At 48.2% G+C, this 21,181-nt stretch overlaps 1 protein-coding gene across 1 annotated transcript; it reads left to right on the top strand.

The window, feature by feature from the left end:
- Positions 1–662: 662 nt before the first annotated feature.
- Positions 663–19,583, top strand: UBE2G2 (ubiquitin conjugating enzyme E2 G2). The gene is made up of 6 exons (XM_054385883.1): positions 663–730; positions 6,221–6,256; positions 6,345–6,390; positions 14,119–14,237; positions 14,891–15,031; positions 17,638–19,583. Exons 1-6 carry the CDS (start codon positions 688–690, stop codon positions 17,748–17,750), a joined length of 498 nt encoding a protein of 165 aa, XP_054241858.1. The 5' UTR covers positions 663–687; the 3' UTR covers positions 17,751–19,583.
- Positions 19,584–21,181: the final 1,598 nt, after the last annotated feature.

Genomic DNA, 21,181 nt, shown 5'->3' with positions numbered 1-21,181 from the left:
CCAGACGAGGGCAACAAAGCTGGTGAAGGGTCTGGAGAACAGGTCTGGTGAGGAGCAGCTGAGGGAACTGGGGTTAAGTCTGGAGAAGAGGAGGCTGAGAGGAGACCTCATTGCTCTGTAGAGTTTGGAGTGAGGTGTGGGCTGGTCTCTTCTCACTCCTATCAGGTGATAGAACGAGAGAAAATGAACTCAAGCTGTACCAGAAGTGGTTTAGTGTGGATGTTAGGGACAATTCATTTCCTGCCAAGAGTGGTCAGGCATTGGAACAGGCACACAGGGAGGTGCTGCAGTTGCTGTCCCTGGAGTTGTTCAAGGAACGCGCAGACACGGCACTTAGGGACATGGTTCAGTCATGGCCATGGTGGTGTTGAGTCGAAAATCTTGGAGGTCTTTTCCAACCTCAATGATTCTGTATTTCTCTTTCAGCGCAACCCCGCGCGTCTACCCAGGTAGTGTTGAGGACTGCGCGGGGCGGCCACCGCTGTGCGCATGCGCGGCCGTGCTGCCCGGCCCGGCGCTGGGAGGACCGGGCGCATACCACCGAGGGGCGTGGTGGCGGCTGGCTGCTCTAGCCGTGTGGCCTCTCTAGCCGTCAGGTCTCGCTGGCGCAGCGGCTCCTCTAGCCGTTTGATCGCTTTTCCTTGGCCGTCCCCCCGGAAGCGGCGAAGGCAGCGGCGGGGCCGCGTCATGGCGGGGACGGCGCTCAAGCGGCTGATGGCCGAATACAAGCGTGAGTCGGGGGAGCGGCGGGGCCGGGCACTCCTTCGTCTTCCCCTCAGCCCATGGTGGTGCCCCTCCTGACGGGATCTTTCCCGGAAGAGCCGGCGGCCGCGGCCGGGACGGCGGCGGGGCAGGCCGGGCCGCGGGCCTCCCTTCCCCCGGCAGCTGTTGCGCCGCCGGCCGCGGCTTTTAGTCCCTGTTGTCTGCTCCCCTCGGCCTGCGGAGCTCTCCCTGCGTCCTTACAGAGACAAACGGGACAGAGGCTTAGGGGCAGCAGAGCCTTTGAGGGCAGCGTTTCTCTTTGCCAGCTGCTTCTCGCTGCTATGAGCCTGGGTGGGAAACCAGCCCTGGCCACCCTGGCTGTGAGCCCCGACTGGTTTAGCTGGGACACGTTGTGGTATCTAAACGTCTTTTCTTACAGTACGATGGAACATCTAGCTGGCATGTGTTGGAAATGTCATCCTAGAAGTTGTTCAGACACTAGTATCAAATGGTAGCATAAGAAAGAAATGTTTTACAGTGAGAACAATCCTTCAGTGGCAGTATCTCCCCAAGGACGTGGTAGAGTCCCCATCCGTGGACGTTTTCAAGATGCAGTTGGATGAGGTGCTGGATGGTCCCACCTAGGCTCCTTTCCCCATGACAGGTTGGACCAGATGATCTTTTGAGGTCCCTTCCAACCTGGGCTATGCTGTGATCTTGTGATTCTGTGACACTTGAGTTGTGGTTTATGCTCTGGTAGCACGTCTGGGATGATGTGGCACAGGAGCTTAGTCATGAAGGAGCCCTGGGGATCCAGGGCAAGTGGCCAATTCTCTTTATTTTATCGCAGTCAGATTTCCCAGGTGGAACAAAATGGAACCCTGGAAGCCTAGTTGCAGGACTTTGTTACCTCAAAGATAATTAAAGATGTTTGTCAAGACCTTAACAGAAGCTTGGCCTTTAGGAACAGCACATAAACTCGAACTTACTGATCAACTAAATAGATTTGTTTGTTTAAAAATCTGTGTGACCTGTGACTTGCAGGGGGTGGCAAGAGGTCACCTTTGTCAGCCTCATCACAGGGAGCAGGGATCTGCTGCTGGAGGCTGATTCCCTCTGGGACATACTCTTTGGGTGATCTACTCTCTGGTGAGCTTATGGGGCATCCCAAGATACCATTTTTGTGCCACCAATTTGTTCATTTGTTTTTGTTTACCTAGTTACTTTTGGCCTCTGATGTCCTGGCCTTTTAAGGCAAGGATTCAGAGTGGAGAGAAAAAGAAGTGTTTGGTAAGGGCAGAACAGCCTTTGGCTCCAAGTAGTGATTCTTTACAGAGCTCCCACGGTTGCCCAGGACTAAGGAGTGTTTCTTACTTTGCTATCATTTAGTTGAAGACTCCAGCCTGTGTAAAACAGGCTGTTGATAGACATGTTTCATGCCAGTACCTGTTTATTCTCAGGCTGCTCTCCAGAGCACAGGTTTCTAGGCTGAACCATTGTGCAAGTGTTTGCAAGGATCAGGGCTGGTCTGGTGCCCCTCACCAGTCCCACTGCTGCCAGTAGCTGCCAGCCCTACTGCTGCAACTGTAGGGAATGCAGACCATGTGGCCTAAAAAGCTGCATTTCTCTGCTGTGACCTAGAAGCACTCACCTGAAAGGCAGCTGCACAAAGACTTGACTCTGCTTTTATCTGTTCTCCTACATTGCTCTCAACAGCTCCCTGACAGGAGGTTGGAGTGCAGGTGGATGTTGGTCTCTTCTCCCTAGTATCAAGTGATAGAATGAGAGAAATAGCCTGAACTTGTGCCAGGTGAGGTTCAGGTTGGAGATTAGGAAATATTTCTTTCCTACAAGAATGATCAGGCATTGGAACAGGCTGCCCATGGAGGTGGTGGGCTCACCAGTCCTGGAGATGTTCAAGAAACATGTGGCCATGCCACTTAGGGCCATGATTTAATGGCCATGGTGGTGTTGGGTTGATGGCTGGACTTGATGATCTTAGAGGTCTTTTCCAACCAAAACAATTCTGTGATTCTATAAAGCCACAGAGAACCAAAAAGGTGGTTTTGACCCTATGTGGTTGAGAAGCTCTGAGGTCTTACTGAAATGTCTTGTATGAATGAATTCTGTAGGAAAATCTGCTATTAAACATCATCACAGAGAATTTGATGTAATGCTGTGGGCAGACATTACATGAATCTTCATTGTTTCCTAGGGTAACACCATGAGCTCAGATAACATCTTGCTTGTGATCTTCCTTTAGAAACACTTTCCCAACTCTAATAAAATATAATGTTGTGGGGGAAAAAATAATGTTATTGGCAATAACTAAGTGTACAAGTCTTTTGTTTCTGGAAACCTGAGTTCCAGAAGTACAGTATCCAGACTTTCTGTTGTCTGTGTCCTATCACAGGACACCACTGAAGAGAGACTGGCACCTTCTTGACACCCATCCTTAAGATATTTATAGACAGTCATAAGATCCACTCTCAGTCTTCTCTTCTCCAGACTAAGCAACCCCATGTCTCTCAGCTTTTCCTCATAAGACAGATGTGACAGTGAGAAATACCAGAGGGCTCTTCTTAGAGGGAGCCACAAGATGGAGCAAAGTTATTTCAGAATCTCCTGGGTTTGACATTTCTCTCTGTCTACAAACATCCACAGGAAAAGCTGTTAGATACTCTATCAAGCTGGAAAAACCTGCTCCATAACATCAGGATTTTGTGGGAGAGCATAACACTGAGTTTCAGTCTGCTACCTTTGAAGCTCAGGCAGAGAGGTCTGTGCTAAGGTTGATGGCAACCTGATGGCAACAGAAGAGTGTCACTGCCAGCCTACCTCAGTATGCTTTTGAGTCACTGAATGCCAGGTTGGAAAGCACCCCAAGATCAGCTGGTCCAGCCTTTCTAGGTGATAGCCTAGCTGAAATGAGCTGCCCCAGCACCCTGTCAGGCTGAGTCTTAAAACTCTCCAAGGGAGGAGACTCCACTGCTTCCCTTGGGAGATGATTCTAATGTCTGAATGTTCTCATGGGGAAACATTTTCTTCTGGTGTCCAGTGGGAATCTCCCCAGCAGTAACTTGTCCTTTTTTGTAACTTTCTATTTTCCATGGGACTCCTTGTAAAAAGGGAGTCTCCATCCTTCTGGCAGCTACCCATGGCAATAAGGTCTCCCCTGAGCCTTCTCAAGGCTGAACAAAGCCAGCTCTCTCAGCCTTTCCTCATATGTCAGGGCTGCCAGTGCTCTGATCATTCTCCTGGCCCTTCTCTGGACACTTTCTAGCTTGTCCACATCTTTTCTATACAGTGGGGACCAAAATTGCAGGCAGTGCTCCAAGTGGGTCAACTTAGCTGTTTGAAGATGGAAATCCAGGTGCTGTTTTGTACATCACTGCCCCCAGTTTTTACATGTAGCTTAATACAGCTTTATTCATGCACCTCATTGATGGGTTTGTGACTTCCTACAGGCCAAATTAGTGTAATTCCCAATTCATACAACAACCCTCAGCATCAGTACCTCATGTAGGGATAGGCTGGGAGAGTTGGGGATGTTCAGCCTGGAGAAGAGAAGGCTCTGGGGAGACCTAATAGCTGCCTTCCAGTACCTGAAGGGAGCACAGGAGAGCTGGGAGGGACTTTTACAAGAGCTTGTAGTGACAGGATGAGGGGAAATGGCTTTGAGCTGGATGAAGGAGATGTCCCTGTCCATGGCAGGGGGTTTGGAACTAGATGATCTTTAAGGTCCCTTCCAACCCAAACCATGCTATGATTATGTGTTGCCTGGACCCATGTTCCTGCTCGTTTCCATGTGTGTGAATGTGTGTGGCATTGCCATGCGTGTTTTGGGTGTTAATAGGCCAGCAGTATTCCACAGGCTATCATCTAGGTTCTAGATAAGCAGCTCACAGCCCTCAAGTTGGCCTCATTTCTGTCAGTTCCTCTGGTCTGACACCCTCAGAGTGTCCCCTCCTGCCACTGGTCCCACTGACTGCCCTGTGTCTCACTCAGAGCTGTGGGGCTGGTGTTCAGCCCTCCAGGGGACCACAGGTCCACGGGTTGCCTGTGCATGGCTGAACTGTGCCTCACCAGCTGCTTCCACCTCTCAGGCCTTTGGAAGTTGATGGTCATTGCAGTAGGTGGTGGAAGAGCTGGCTATTATTTTGTGACAGAGTGCTGGGCTTCAGCAGGCTTGAAATGAGGCACTGATACTGGGGATTGTTGAATGAACTGGGAATGACACCAGTTTGGTACACAAGGTGAGGGTCGATGGACCGCTGCTGATTGTGCGTTTTCCACGCCATGCAGGGAGGAGTTGGATTGAATTCAAGGAACCACAGAGCCACTTGGCAAGTCATTCTTGTTCCTGCTTCTCCAACTCTTTGTGTCATTTGGCTTTTGTATTGAGATGCTGCCAGGTGTGGACTGGTGCAGTGAGGTTATGGGAACACAGCCCATGTTCTCTTCAGGCTCTTGAGTTTGTACCTGCCAATACTGCAGTGCTCCAAGAGGAGACTCTTTCCCATGCTTTGTGGAAGGAGGCTTTTTTCCTTCCTTCTCAGTTTGAAATTGTTGCCCTTTGGGAAGACTAGTTTTGGGAGCTTGAAAAAGCACAAAAAGCCAAATAATTTTTATGCATGAAGAAGTTAAATTGTCAGCAGTGGGAGACTGGGCTTTCTGAATGTGGAATCTTGCCCAGTGAAGCGTAGCCAGAAGATTAGGGAGGTCATCCTGCTGGAAAGCAATCCATGGAGAAGGACCGTGTCAGCCACCAGGTCCAAAAAGTTGGTGGACAGTAAGTTATCCATGGGACAGCAATGTGCCCTTGTGGCCAAGAGGGCCAATGGTATCCACATCAAGAAAGTGTGTCCAGCAGGTCTAGGGAGTTTTTCCTCCCCCTCTTCTCTGCCCTGGTGAGACCACACCTGGAATACTGGGTCCAGTTGTGGGTTCCCCAATTCAAGAGAGACAGGGAACTACTGGAGACAGTCCAATGGAGAGCTACAAGAATGATTAAGGGACTTGAACATCTCTCCTGTGAAGACTGAGAGACTTGAGGCTGTTTAGTCTGGAGAAGAGAAGGCTGAGAGGGGATCTTATGAATGTCTGTAAATATCTGAGGGGGGGTGTGTCAAGATGAAGGTGCCAGGCTCTTTTGGTGGTGTCCACTGATAGGACAAGGAGCAGTGGGTACAAGCTGGAACACAGGAGGTTCCACCTCAACACGAAGAGAAACTTGCTTGCTGTGAGGGTTGCCAAGAGAGGTTGTGGAGTCTCCTTCTCAGGGGACTTTCAAGACCCAGATGTGACCTGCCCTAGGTGATCCTGCTCTGGCAGTGGAGTTGGACTTGATCTCCAGAGATCCCTTCCACCCCCTACTATTCTGTGAATTTTATGATTCCTTCCATGGTGTCCTTGTGTTTGTCTCCAAGGGTGTTTGCTCATGGGGTCTCTGTGCTAAGCTGTGGCCAGACTTGGGTTTGCAGGTTGTGTTAACCTCCCATGTTTTTTGTTTTTGCAGAGCTGACCCTGAACCCACCAGAAGGGATTGTAGCAGGTGAGGAGCTGAGCAGTGTTTCTTCACTGTGAAGCTGTAGCTTGGTGTTCAAGTAGTGCTGAGTTTTGTCTTGCTTTTTTCTTAATAGGTCCCATGAATGAAGAGAACTTCTTTGAGTGGGAAGCTCTGATTATGTGAGTTCATACTGGTTTGTATCTGCAGTTAGCACTTGCACACTCTGATTAGCTGCTGGGAGAACAAGAAGAGAAAAACAGTATCAGTTCTGCATAACGTCAACCTTGGCCTGCCTTTGACTGGGAACTTTGTTTCTGACCCAGACTGGGAATTATATTTAGTTCCAACCCAGTCAGTCAGTCTTGAAGGTGCTGGTGTGTTGCTAGGGTAGATCCAGAGTCTGTATTTAAGAATTCCTTTAGTAAGAGCTGGTGATTTCCTTTCCTGCAGACAGGGCCAAGAGGTCCTGGAGGACAGCAGGGGTGTCAGAGATGGCTGTGGCCCTGCTCACAGCATGCTTGCTCTGGACAGGTTTTCACTGCAGCCACTGAGTGCTGAGTGAGGAGTTTCTCAGCCAGCGTGGGTGGAAGAGTTCCCCTAGCTTGGCTGGGTTGGAGTGTGTTGTCTGGGGATGAAAAACAAGATGTCTTGGGATCAGACAGGCAACAATACAAAAGTGTACCAAGCTGTAGCACATCACCCATTCCACACAGGCTGGCTGTGTGGGTGAGCCTTTATGGCAAGTGTGAACCTCTGAGTTATTTTAGGCCTTGGTAGTGGAGATTTGGATCAGCCCTGCTTGTCTGCTGATTGATCTGAGGAGCTGGTAAATGCCTCTGCTTCTGTGCAGCAATTTATCCTGTGGTGGGCATGCCTTGCTTCTTGGTTATTCTGTCTGCTGACATAAAATCCTTCACCTAAGTTGAAGCAATCCTCAGTATCAGCATAGCCTGGTGAGACTGACAACAGCCCTGCAGAAAAGAAAAGGACTTCTGGGTGCTGGTGGATGAGAAGCTGGACTTTTGAGCCAGCAACGGGCACTTGCAGCCCAGAAGGCCAGTGTTATTCTGGTCTGCATCAAAAGAAGTGTGGCCAGCAGATAGAGAGAGGTGATTCTGCCTCTCTGCTCTGCTCTGCTCTGGTGACACCTCATCTAGAGTACTGTGTCCAGCTCTGGAGCCCCCAACACAGGAGAGAGATGCCACAGAGATGGTCAGGGGGCTGGAGCACCTCTCCTGCAAAGACAGGCTGAAAGAATTGGGGCTGTTCAGTCTGGAGAAGAGAAGGCTCCAGGGAAACCTTAGAGCTGCATTTTGATACATGAAGGGGACCTACAGGAAGGCTGGGGAGGGACTGTGCAGAAGGGCTCATGGTGATAGGACAAAGGATACGTTTGAAACTGGAGCAGGGTAGGTTTGGGTTGGACATCAGGAGGAAGCTCTTTACAGTGAGAGTGGTGAAATACTTGAACAGATTGCCCAGGGATGTGGCACTGGGCAGCTTGATCTGGTTTGAGGTGTCCCTGCTGACTGCAGCAGGGTTGGAGAAGATGAACTTTGAGGGTCCCTTCAAACCCAATGCACTCTGTGAATCTGTAAAACAAAGACTAATTTATTGTCTGAGCCAAGGGGTTTGGTTGCACTTCCTGCAAGTGGAAGAGTTACTACTTTCCTGAAACATGCACTTCTTAATGTACCAATTTGCTGTTCAGTTAGCTGTGTGTTGCTTGGAATGTAGAAATCCCAGAGGATTTGATGCACTTCTTGGAATGTGGAAGGAAATTCTTGCCTATTGGTAGTTGCTTGTAGCAGAGATTTTGCGGTCGAGTAGAGCCTTCATGGAGGGGACAGACACAGAAGTACTTCTGGATTTGATTCCTGACCTAGAAAATACTTTTCCTGATGTTTCCCAGGCTAAACTTTTGAACACCAGAGGAGCTGCTTGCAGACTTGAAAGACTTTTAAAGTGCTGAGTGTTGAGCTTCAGGCCTTTGTCAGCACAAAATGGGAGGTGGAGGAGCTCTAATTTTGGTTTCTGTATTGCGTGTGTGTCATAATAAAGTTGTATTTTAATATCTGCTAAATTCTGAAGCTGTGGCACAATAGAAACATGTTTACCCTAAACATGTTTGGTTACTTTCATCTCTTTACACAACTCCATTAGCAGAAGTATTTGCATACACTTGGAAGGCAAGCTAAATGACTTGTTTATATTTCTGTGATAATCTTCTCGAGTGTTTTGTAATCTGAAATGCACTCTGTGAGATTATGGGAATGAAAGAGGTGCAGATGAGGAAATTAAAGTTGGCTTCAAAGTTTTAGACAGATGCAGTGAAAAGGTTGAGTAAGTAGCATGGATGCATAGAGTGGTTTGGGTTGGAAGGGACCTTAAAGATCATCTAGTTCCAACCTCCCTGCCATGGGCTGGGATACCTTCCACTAACCCAGCTTGCTCAAGGCCCTGTCCAACCTGGCCTTGAACACCTCCAGAGAGGGGGCATCCATGACCTCCCTGGGCAACCTGTTTCAGTGTCTCACCACCCTCACTGTAAAGAATTTCTTCCTAATCTCCAGTCTAAATCTACCTTCCACAAGCTTCAATCCATTGTCACTCATCCTGTCACTACAAGCCGTTAAAAAAAGTTCCTTCCCAGATTTCTTGTAGCCCCATCAGGTATTGGAAAGCCCCTCCCTATAAGGTCTCCCTGGAGACTTCTCTTCTGCTGGCTGAACAGCCCCAACCCTCTCAGCCTGTTGCCATGGGGAAGGTTCTCCAGCCCTCTGATCATCTCCACGTCCTCCTCTGGACTCACTCTAGCAGTTCTCTGTTGAGGAGAAAGGAATACATTTTTCAATCACTCAATTTGCATAAAGCTGGAGTACATGTAAGGACAAATACCACAAAAAAAGGAGAGCTAAGAGAGCAAAGACATCACCCATTTATCAGTTCAGAGCAATGTTACACAGGTTAATGTAAGAACTTGGCTCAGAGATTAAATAACAGCTTTTAAAGTAGTGGTAGTGATAATTTGTATTTCTAGTGTTCTTGCCTGCAGCAGCAGTGCTGGATACATGTTAAACATGTCCACATTAAGGCTGCAGTGACATGTCTGAAAGAGAGAACCACTTCTTATGCTCCCAGAGTGAGTGTCACAGATCCAGCACTGAAAATCCAACACGATCTTTCTGAAGAGTGGAGGTTTGGAGCCTGATGTAAAATGCACCCTTTTGATGAGACATGCAACAGTAGCTGAATGATGAGAGTATTCATGAAAGCTGAATCTTTACAACAGGGTGACTTGCTCATGGTAAATAACCCCAGCATGTGAAGAGAGTTTGCCATCATGTTGCTGAGCACTGCATGAGGTCCAGCAGGCTGCTTTGTGTTTTGCAGGTTCATGAATTTAATGCTTCAAGGCCAGGTTTGGCTCCCTTGGGTTGGCATATGCAAGTGTGTGTTACTAGTAGAGTTTATAACCAGAGGACATAAACCCACATAGTTGTTAAGAGCTAAAAATTGCATGAAAACTAAACAGGATAAATTGAAGTCAGGATATCAAACCCCCTGTCTAGAAGGGTAATTAGAGCTATAATTAGGCATATTGCCTTTGTTTTGCATGGAATTCCCCTTTAGAGCATCTGATGACTGTGGGGTTTGGTCTTTTTCCAGCATCTTTTTTACCAAGGAGCCATTTACAAATGTACTTGAAGCTGTGATTGGCACGAGAGTTGTCCTTGTCACTGCCCTTTTCCCTCCTATTTTAGCAGATAGCTGCCATCTGTTCCTTTCCCTTGCCAAAGTCATAGCTCACAGAGGTTAGAGCTTCTCATTCTTATGCTGTGTTTGATGTCAGCACAGTTCATAACATCTCACACAGCTAAGCAGTCTGGTTGTCTAACAAGTCACACAGTGCCATAAAATGTTGGGAGGAGAGCTGCTGGACACTCCTCAGTTCTTTAGGAAAGTCTTTAGAGCAGCATCATGTGCAGGAAAGGATGCAGACACTGCTGGCTGTGAAGAGTCTTCACAGTAAGTTGACACTAAGCTGACGGGGAGTGTTGATCTGCTGCAGGGCAGGAAGGCTCTGTAGGAGACCTGGCCAGGCTGGCTCAATGGGATGAGATTCAAGACCAAGTGCTGGGTCCTGCATTTGGGTCACAACAACCCCATGAACGCTTCAGGCTTGGGGCAAAGTGGCTGGAAACTGCCCAGCAGAGAAAGACCTGGGGTTGTTGGTGGACAGTTGGCTGAAAAGAGGCCAGTGTGTGCCCAGGTGGCCAAGAAGGCCACCAGCATCCTGGCCTGCATCTCCAACAGTGTGACCAGCAGAACCAGGGCAGTGATTGTCCTCCTGTACTCAGCCCTCGCTCCAAAAAGGACATTGAGGGGCTGAGGTGTGTCCAGAGAAGGGCAACGAAGCTGGTGAAGGGTCTGGAGAACAGGTCTGGTGAGGAGCAGCTGAGGGAACTGGGGTTGGTTAGCCTGAAGACAAGGAGGCTGAGGGGGAGGCTTCATTGCTCTCTACAGCTACCTGAAAGAAGGCTGGAGTGAGGTGGATGTTGATCTCCCCATTATCAGGTGATAGAACGAGTGAAGGTGAACTCAAGTTGCACCAGGGGAGGTTTAGGTTGGAGATTGGGAAAAATTTCTTTGCTGCAAGAGTGGTCAGGATTGGAACAGGCTGCCCAGGGAGGTGGCAGAGTCACCATCCCTGGAGGTGTTTCAAAGAGTCAGAAATATGGTGCTGAGGGACATGGTTTAGCACCAGCCTTGGCAGAGTTAGAGAATTGTTGGACACAATGATCTTGAAGGTCTTTTCCAATTAAAGCAATTCTGTGGTTCTTAGATGGAGCAGATTTCCAGCAAGGTGCTTCCTAGAGTTAACAGGCTTTGAACCTGTGCAGAATGAGTGCCTTTCTCCTGCACACCATTAGTGATGGCCAGTGCTTTGTCTGCCCTGGGGTGTGGGACCTGCTTAATGCAGCTGGCCTGCTGGCTCTCTGCTCTTTGCTCAGCTGGGTGTGTGTCACCTCTGTGTGAGCTGAATGTTTCTCAGTGCTGGAGCCCCAGAACAGGCTGCCCAGAGAGGTTGTGGAGGCTCCTTCTCTGGAGACTTTCAAAACCTGCCTGGACATGTCCTGTGTGCCCTGCCCTGGGTGACCCTGCTTTGGTCAGGGGGTGGACTCAATGAGCTCTAGAGGTCCCCTCCAACCCCTAACATTCTGTGATTCTGTGAACCCTAATCGAGTACAGGGTAGTCTGGGCTCTTAACTAGCACAGCGACTCAAGATTACAGCAGAAGGCATGGAAGCTTTGAATGTGGTGGACTTTGGAATCACACCACCTGCTCTGCAAAGATCTCAAAGAGGTGCTTTCCTCTTTCCCTCTCTGGCTCTGCCCAGATCCTTTTTTGAACTGAGAGTGATGCCATCAAGTTTAAACATTGCAGCCTCCTGAGTGTTTTGTAGTTGCAAATGCTGCCTTGAGTTAACTTGAATAATTTCTTTCAAGTTGGTGCTGGCAGCACTGAATGGCTAAAACAAAAAAGCATTTTGTCACATAATGCAGGGCCTAAAATGGAGCATGTTGGGTTAACATATTTGACAGAAGTGCCCTTAAGGCTATGTGTTTGCTCTCAAAACAGAACATAAGACACCCACCAACTTTTCAATGCATGTATGTACATACTCTTAGAAGTTCAACAATAAGCTTTTAAAATGCAGCTGGAATTAGAATGTCCATGAAGAAAAAAAAAAAAAAGGCATTCTATTAACTCTCAGATGTGAATTGAATGCTGACTCGATTTAGGGAAAAGGCCAGAAAGGGAACAAAATGGTTGAGGTAGTTCAGCTTTCATTCTTGCAGTGTGGTGTTGTGTTTCTCCAATCTTACCTGCCAACATCAACATTCAGGATGGAATCATGCCCTTGGTGGATTTATCTACCCGCCAAGTCTCTTGGAATCCCAGAGGTTTAGAGTGAGCCTTCTAGGGCTTTGGGCTTTGCTGGTCTCCTTTTGCTTCTGTAGGTTACCAGTTGAAGCTGTAACTGTTAGGAGGCCTTAAATTTTGTGTTCTTTCTGGCATAGAGAATGTGGATTGGGAGGAGGAGGAGGAGGCTTGAATAGATTCCTAAATCTTGTTTCCCAGGCAGTGTAACCTTTGTTTGAAGAGCTTTTTACTAAATGCATCAATTCTCCTTAAAACTTCTTTGCTGTGAGGATGACACAGAGCCCTGAAGCAGGCTGCCCAGAGAGTTTGTGGAGTCTTCATCTCTGGAGACATTCAAGACCCACCTGGATGTCTTCCTGCCCTAGGTGATTCTCCTCTGGCAGGGGGGTTGGACTTGATGATCCCCAGAGGTCCCTTCCCACCTCTACCATTCTATGATTCCTTGACTAAGATTTTTTTCAGTGATGAAGATCGTTTCATGATCTTTCCAGTCAGGGGAGTTCACATTTATGTGATAACTTCCAGCTGGTTCATCGAGTTTGACTAAATCATGTCTAATAACCTTTTTTTTTTTTTTTTTTTTTTTGCTTAACTACCAAAAATGTTTTATTTAGGGAGAGTAAAGTAGTTGTCTTTATATTCTCAACTTGATTGCCCTTTGAACAAGATGATGAACACAGTGAGGAAATGTTTCTACAAGAACACTGATGAAGCAAGCCACTTGTTCTCTGCATGCACTCCAGGGAGTTCAAACAACAACAAAAAAAAACCTTAAAAGAAACGTTGTTGTCCTGCACCTAGCAATTATGGTCCCTGAGCTGTGTTTTTTATCTCTGCAGAACACTGCCGTGATTTTTGCCTCCGACAGTGATCAGTGTTTCTGTGTGGTTATGCTCCATGCTGGCAGCTGGGATCTCTGTAGGTTTTATCAAGTGTTTTTGACCTGCAGCATTTGACATCCCTCTCTTGTGCAGCACAAAAGTATCTTCAAAGGTTCAGGAGTCCCACACCTGCCTCTGCTTTCTCTTGACGTGCAGACGCTCGAATCCTGGAACATGCCTTGGAGCCAGATACTCCAATTATATCCAGACACACCCTGCTAATTAAGCAGTGTTGTGACCTTCCTAGTAATTCAGTGTGCAAGCTTTGATTTCCCCCTTCCCTCCCAAACCCTATATTTGGAGTTAGGTTTATGAGGTGTGGGCTAAGGTTGTGTTAACTCTTGGTTTTCTGGAGAAGGTGATATAACCCAAACCTCAAGAATTTGGGTGAAAGGATTCACCATGAGCCAGCAACGTGTATTTGCAGCCCAGAAGACCAACCATGTGCTGGGCTGCATCAAAAAGCAGCGTGACCAACAGGACAAGGGAAGGGATTCTGCCCTTCTGCTCTGTGCTCCTGAGACCCCAAGTGGAGTGCTCTGTCTGGTTCTGGTGCCCCCAGCACAAGAAGGACACGGAGCTGCTGAAGTTGGTCCAGAGGAGGCTATGAAGATGATCGGAGAGCTGGAGCACCTCCCCTGTGGGGACAGGCTGAGGAGTTGGGGCTGTTCAGCCTGGAGAAAAGAAGGCTCCAGAGCAGCCTTCCAGTACCTCAAGGGGCCTGCAGGAGAGCTGGGGAGGGACCTTTTACAAAGCCTTGTAGTGATAATATGAGGGGCAATGGCTTTGAGCTGGAAGAGGGGAGATTTAGACTGAAGGTTAGGAAGAAATTCTTGACAGTGAGGGTGGGAGACACTGAAACAGGTTACTTAAGGAGGTTGTGGATGTCCCTTCCCTGGAGGTGTTCAAGGCCAGGTTGGATGAGACCTTGAGCAACATGATCTAGTGGGAGGTGTCCCTGCCCATGGCAGGGGAGTTTGAACTAAATGATCTTTAAGGTCCCTTCCAACCCAAATCGTTCTATGAATCTATGAACTATTTAAAAGTCTGGTGAGTAGCTGTGTATCTGCTTCTAGGGGTCCTGAAGACACCTGCTTCGAGTATGGAGTTTTCCCTGCTGTTCTGAGCTTTCCACTCGACTACCCACTGAGTCCTCCAAAGATGAGGTTCACGTGCGAGATGTTCCACCCAAACAGTGAGTCTAATTCAGCAGGACGTTCTGGGGTTGCTTGTTCACCGTAAAGACAAACTTTTGCAGCAGGAGAGCTGGCATCTTTTCCAACATGGAGCAGCTGCAGTGGCTCCAAAGGAGGCCATGAAGATGATCAGATGGCTGGAGCACCTTCCCTGTGGGGACAGGCTGGGAGAGTTGGGGCTGTGGAGCCTGGAGAAGGGAAGGCTCTGGTGTGACCTTAGAGCAGCCTTCCAGTACCTGAAGGGGGCTACAGAAATGCTGGGTAGGGATTTTTTACAAAGCCTTGTAGTGATAATATGAGGGGCAATGGCTTTGAGCTGGAAGAGGGGAGATTTAGACTGGAGATTAGGAAGGAATTCTTTACAGTGAGGGTGGGAGACACTGAATCAGGTTGCCCAGACTTTGTGTTCTCTTGCCTTTGGAAGAGGAAATTTAAAACTGAGTTTTGCTTCAGTCATACAAAGGCCAAGTGCAAATGTTCACCTGGGCAGCCTGATCTAGTGGTTGGAGGTGTCCTTTCTGACTGCAGGGGGGTTGGACAAGATGACCTTTGAGGGTCCCTTCCAACCCAATGCAATCTGTGAATCTGTGTCCATTTCATTCTGGAAAGGCTTTCCACTGGATAATAATTGTTCCATGTACTTCTTGTGCAGTTTACCCAGATGGGAGAGTTTGCATCTCTATTCTTCATGCTCCTGGGGATGATCCCATGGGATATGAGAGCAGCGCTGAGCGGTGGAGTCCTGTGCAGAGTGTGGAAAAGATCCTCTTGTCTGTTGTTAGCATGCTGGCAGGTAAGGATTGCTGTCCTGTTAGCAGTCACTGAGTTAGCTAGAGCTGCTCCTTGCTGCTTGGTTGAAGTGGCAAAAGGACAATTAAAGTTGCTCAGTAGCAACCACAGTTCTTAAAGCTCTAGTATTTATTTATTAGTAAGCTAGTTCTCTGAAAATAATTGAAAAAAGAAAGTGAATTAGTGAATGTCCAGCTTTGAGAGCAACTGCAGTGCTTGCCTTCCAGGTCAGCAGCAACCCAGCAGGTGATGGTGGTCAGGTGGGTCCCAAGACTCAGCTGATCCCCTACTCCTGCACAAAACCTGTGCTCCATCTTTGTATTTGCTATGATGTCATTTCAGCTCTTCCACAGAGTCATAGAATGTTAGTGTTTGGAAGAGAACTCTAGAGATCAGCCAGTCCAAGCCTGCTGCCAGTGCAGGATCACCTAGGGCAGGTCATACAAGAACACATCCAGGTGGGTTTTGAAAGTCTCCAGAGAAGGAGACTCCACAACCTTTCTGGGCAGCCTGCTCCATGTCTTAAAGCTATTGATTATAGCCTGTGTTGGATTTGACTTTAGCAGCTGAAGGGTTACCTGGTAAACTGGAGTCCACGAGCCAGCACCCTCCATTTCTGTTTGTTATTTGCCAGCCTGGGAATGTTCCCCATCAGAATCAGAGGAAGGCTTCTTTAGTAGGAGAGGGGGGATGAAAAACTTTTTGTGCAGCATTTTAAATGGCTGGAAGGTAGATCCTTTTCCACAGAGTGGAGAGAGCCATTCTTAACTGCCTGGAAAGGGCAGAGCCATATCCCTTGGAATCAGTTGTGAATGATAAAAGAGCTTACACAACTTAGAGGGTTGAGAAGCAGCAAAGTTGATCAAAGAACATACCACAGATTATTTTGTGGCACCATTTCCTATTCAGAGTAGTAACCTGCTCTTGGGAAGCCATGCAGACAATGGTACCTTGCTGGGCTTCCTGTGGCCTCCAAGAACTCAATTTGTGGTGCAGCATTACCTCTGCTAGTTAGCATGGGAGTCACCTGGGCTCTCTTGTCCTTGGCCTGTGTGTCCTGTTTTCCCCATGGCTTTTGGAGAAATTAGTCTAAACCATCAATGCTGAGCTGCTTGCAGGCTGCTGGCTCTGCAGGTAACCTAAACCCAAGCTTACCCAACTGGGTGACCTGCCCATGTCCTGGTGTTGGAGGGCAGACCATCAGCATTGTGTCAAGAATGACATGAGCCCAGGTTGTCTGCCATGAGCTGGGCTGCAGTGGATATGGACTAGTGTGGGAAGGAAACTGTGCAGAGCCCATTCTGTCTTAGTGACTTGGTGTAATGCCATGGCAGCTGCCCTGCTCTGAGCTAACCACAAAGCTGATCAATCCCATGGCTCAGCTTACCTCTGCCCAAATGAAGTGCGAGAGTCACAGAGGCTTAATGTGCTTTGTGAAGCACTCTGAAATCCTTAGATGAAAGATGTTGGAGAAATGAAAGCATTCTATGGGTTCTCTGGTTGTGTTCTGTTGGTTTTGAATAGAACAAGCCACCCCAAAGAGTGAGGGAGCCTGTTGGGTGGCCTGCTCGGGAGGGCTTTGTGTCTGTGAAGCCACAGATTCAGACAAAACATTTTGCAGGGAGCAGTGTGCAGCTGAAAAAAACCTTGACAGCACTGGCATTGTGTTGTTCCATGTGCATGGTGGGGCTCAACTGCTTAGAGCATAAACAAAAGAAAGTCTTCTTCCTCTGGTACTTGCTTCTTTCTTAAACTCCACCTTGCTGTGATGTTCTCCTGTGCCCAGACAGATCAGAACTGTTCAGGAATCCAGCAGCTGCCACAGTATTTTCTTTGCTGGTGTAAGTTATCCATGGTACAGCAATGTGTCTTTGTGGCCAAGAGGGCCAATGGTATCCTGGGGTGCATCAAGAACGTGTGTCCAGCAGGTCTAGAGAGGTTCTCCTACCCCTCTGCTCTGCCCTGGTGAGACCACACCTGAAATACTGTGTCCAGTTCTGGGCTCCCCAATTCAAGAGAGACAGGGAACTACTGGAGACAGTCCAACAGAGGCTATGAGGGTAATTAAGGGACTTGAACATCTCTCTTGTGGAGAAGGACTGAGAGACCTGGGGCTGTTTAATCTGGAGAAGAGAAGGCTGAGAGGGGATCTTATGAATGTCTATAAATATCTGAGTTGTGGGTGTCAGGATGGAGGTGCCAGGCTCTTTTTGGTGGTGCCCAGTGATAGAACAAGGAACAGAGGGTACACAGAAGGTTCCACTTCAATGTGAGGAGAAACTTCTTTGCTGTGAGGGTGCTGGAGCCCTGGAGCAGGCTGCCCAAAAGTTGTGGAATCTTCTCTCTGGAAACTTTCAAAACCCACCTAAATGTGTTCCTGTGTGACCTGCCCTTGGTGACACTGCTTTGGCAGGGGGGTTGGACAACAGTGATCTCCAGAGGTCCTTTCCACCCTCTACCGTTCTATGATTCTATGTTTCTGTAGTTCCAAGAGGGGAAAGTGTGTCAAAGACACAGGGAAGTGGCAGTACAGAGGCACTGCTGGGGAAGCCAGAGGATCTCATTCTGTTGCCTGCCTGCCCACCTATATCTCAGTCTTTCTCATTTCAGAGCCAAACGATGAAAGTGGAGCCAACGTCGATGCCTCCAAGATGTGGCGGGAAGACAGAGAACAATTCAACAAAATTGCCAAGCAAATTGTGCAGAAGTCACTTGGACTTTAAGCTCACAAAGAGACTGAAGTGTTTTGTATTTCTCTCCACCTGAAAATGAGCAGTGCTCATTCACTGGTACCAAAAAAGGAAAACTTTGCAAAACTATTGGCCTAGTTCTTCTTATCATTTGTTATTTATTTACCATCGCCTTTCTTCTGCCACTGCTCCAGAGAAACCTCTAGTTCACTCTGTGTGGAAAAGGGGGTTAAGACTAGGGAAAAGCATGGAGACAATGCTGATTCAAAGGTTGCTTATTGCTACCTCACTTCATGGTATGGAAAGCTTGAAGACCTGGCAATCTGCAGCCTGCCTTCACCTGTTTGCTGTTTGAGAACAGAGCTGGTTTGGATCACCTGCTGAAGAATGATTTGTATGGTTTTTATGGTAGCGTTGCACCTGGAGCAGCAGCAGTCAGGAAATAATCTAACAGCTTTATGATATTCTCTAAGTTAAGGTCAGCATTTTACAGTCAGAACTGATTTGAAGAGTCTAGGTAGCAAGAGAGGCTGTAAAACAAAGCTACAGTCAGGATGTGTTAGCAAAGACAGTGATCATGCAGCATGTAGCTTCAAGAGAGGATCTAAGCAGTTGTCAGTGTCTGGTTGGGGTCCTAGGACGGATCGGTGTTCCCACGTAACAACAAGTTTGTATTGAGCCTTTGGATCAGTGTTAGCTTGGAAAAAAGCCCAAGAGCTGCTTTATTACACCTTAAAGGCATTCACTTGTAAACTTTACACTCAGAGGTGCAAAATGTAAAGATTGGCTTCTTGAACACTCTGGTCAGGGTCACACCATGGGTGAAATAGGTCATTGGCAGCCTCGAGATCCAGTGAGAATATGTTTGCTGTTCTGGGCATGTAAAATCTCTGCAAGAATGTCACCTCCTCTTCTGTTGACTTTTGAGTGTTGAGAGCATTAGGCACTGCAGGCCTTTGCCACTTCAGCCCAAAGTCACCCATTTTTAGGTAAACAAGTGATGATGAATTTTGTGAGATGAACACTTCTTATGCTGACTGCTCTTGGGTATCTAGATAGGAGTCAGAGAAGACTTTGACTATTCTCTAGAGGATGCTTAGAGCCACAGAGTGTTGTAGCTGGCTGCTGGTGTGGAGGATGTGAGTATTGCCAACTGCAACAATCAATTTGTAAAGCTGCTTAAAGGCCACTGGTGACCTCTGTTCTTTGCAGGTGAATCTCTCCTGTAGGTCCAAATATTCTCCAGTTCACTACAAGCAATAAGATGCCTGTTAACAGCACATGGAACCAGATTGTGTTGGTAGCTTTAAATTGGCTCCATTTGAGAAGGGCTTTATAAAATTCCTGTGAAAAGCACATGGCAAGGAAAGAGTCACATCGTGGAGAGAGCTTTCCAGAGGTGATTGTGTGCATGTGCACTTGTACAGCTTGTCAGTATTCCTGTCCTGGTGTCTGTGCTGCACTTCACGTGCTGCAGATCGCAGTGTGCCATCCTTCTGCATCTCTGAAGGGTTCCTGTTGCTACAACTTGCTGGTTTTACCTCCTTGTAGAAGTAATTCTTCTTGCTTTGGTGTTAAGGGAGCCTGACATAGTTTAAGAGCAGATGATGAAATAGTGTTGTACCTAACTAGTATTTCAAGGCACACAGGAAAACGTAGCACTTGTGTGCAAACTGGGAGTGTTTTTTGAATCATAGTAGATGTAGCATTGTTCCTGGGGGGTACTGCAGCTCTTCTTGGAAACAATACTGGAGAGCTGTGAGCACCACATGGCAAAGGATGAATTCAGCAGACATGGCAAGAGTGGGCTGTTTTTAAGTGCAGAGTGTTTTATTCATGTGTGCTCACTCGTTATTTTATGGTGGCATTTAGTCTGTATACTGAAAATAAAGTGATTCTATTTTCTCCTTTTGTAGATGTATTGCAGTGGGTGTTTATGTGGGTAACCAGCTGGCTAGGAGAGTCCAGTTCTGATGTGGTCCAAAGGAGGGGAAAGGCTTCTTCTGACACAGAGAAGGCTTCAGACAAGTGGAAGAATTGACACAGCTGCTTGTGCTTTCCAGCCATGGGTCTACATTTAGCCCCTCTCTGGGAGTGAATTCCAGCAGTTGCTTCGTCCCTGGTGATCCCTCCCCAGCACAGGAAGGGAATCAGGAAAAGGAGAAAAGGCTTGAGTGTTGAGATGAAAGTGGATTTAATGGAACAGCCAAACCAATGCCAATATGAAGTACACAAAGTTATCCTCAGCCCAGCAAGTGTATGGTGGGCATAATAAATGGGAAAGAAGTCCTCAGGAGAAGGAAGAGGAGGAGCAGAGTCAGGAGGAGCTCAAGCAGGATGTTCCCTATCCATGGCAAACTTCCCCCTTTGTAGGGAGTGTGATGTTTGTGGTCTGTGATACACATATGAGCTAACTCAGGTCAGCTGCCCTGCCTGACTCAAAACTGCTAACAGCCTGCAGCCCATGGCAGGCTTCTGCTTCTGTCCCAACCCAACCATGACAAAGTGGCTGCAGTCCTGCCTCGGCCACCAGCTCCTCTGCTGGTGCAGGTGGTGTCAGTGCCAAAGGCGAAGCAGGCAGATGGCTTGGGAAAGCAGCTCCCACCCCCCAAGATGTGACTTAGCAGCAGTTGAAATTAGAGTGTATGTTAATGTATAATTAACAGTAATGATAGAGGGGGGGTTATTAGAGGGCAGCAGTTGGTGTGAGCAGTGTGTACGTGAGTTCTCAGGGAGCTGTTTGCAAATGGGGCTGTCCCATCATATAACTTCTGGAGGGCACAGGGGGGAAATGAGCCAAGTCCTGAGCTGAGTCCACTTCATGCACAGGGCACCAGCCAGCCCCTCCTCACCAGGGCAGGGCTCGCACTTTGCTGCATTTAACTGGCAGATGCAGGCAGGGGACAGGCACAGGCTGTGGCAGTTCTGAGAGGAACCAGGTCACCCAGGCCAGAGGGGCTGCCAGGGTGGCTGGGAGAGTGGGTGCCCCAGGGCAGGGCTGAGGGGGCTGTGCAGCAAGGTGAGCACACCCACTGGCACCATCCCTCTCTGGGGGCTGCAGGGCGATGCCGGAGGTGGGTTCAAAGCAGCAGAGATGCAGGATGCAACATGCCAAGGGGGTGGGGGGCACCCACACATTGGATGCTGGGCCCTGTGCAAGGAGGCTCCCCACCCACAGCTGGGTCAGGAGTTTTGCTCCAGAACACTTTGGCAAATTGAACCAAAATTGGAGCTGGCATGGCAGTATTAGGGGAACTGGGGTTTCTCTGCTGAGTCTGTCTGGAACAGGTTTGTGCAGGTTCCTCTCCTGGTGTGCTGCTACATCAGGACCCCTCATAGGGCTACGAGGACAATGAAGGGACTGGAACAACTGTCTGATGCGGAAAGACTGAGAGACCCAGGGCTGCTTAGCCTGGAGAAGAGAAAGGGCTGAGAGGGAATCTTCTTTATAAATATTTGAAGGG

This window comes from Indicator indicator, chromosome 13 (genome assembly GCF_027791375.1).
Source record: "Indicator indicator isolate 239-I01 chromosome 13, UM_Iind_1.1, whole genome shotgun sequence".
Taxonomy (NCBI): domain Eukaryota; kingdom Metazoa; phylum Chordata; class Aves; order Piciformes; family Indicatoridae; genus Indicator; species Indicator indicator.
Note: the sequence above shows the minus strand (reverse complement) of the source record. Positions and strands in the feature narration are given on the sequence as shown.

Bases quoted from the DNA above. Each gene is read 5' to 3' on its own strand.
- UBE2G2 (XM_054385883.1), top strand. From the start codon at position 688: ATGGCGGGGACGGCGCTCAAGCGGCTGATGGCCGAATACAAGC. The intron at 731-6,220 runs GTGAGTCGGGGG...TTGTTTTTGCAG, and splicing joins GCTGATGGCCGAATACAAGC to AGCTGACCCTGAACCCACCA. The intron at 6,391-14,118 runs GTGAGTTCATAC...ATCTGCTTCTAG, and splicing joins GAGTGGGAAGCTCTGATTAT to GGGTCCTGAAGACACCTGCT.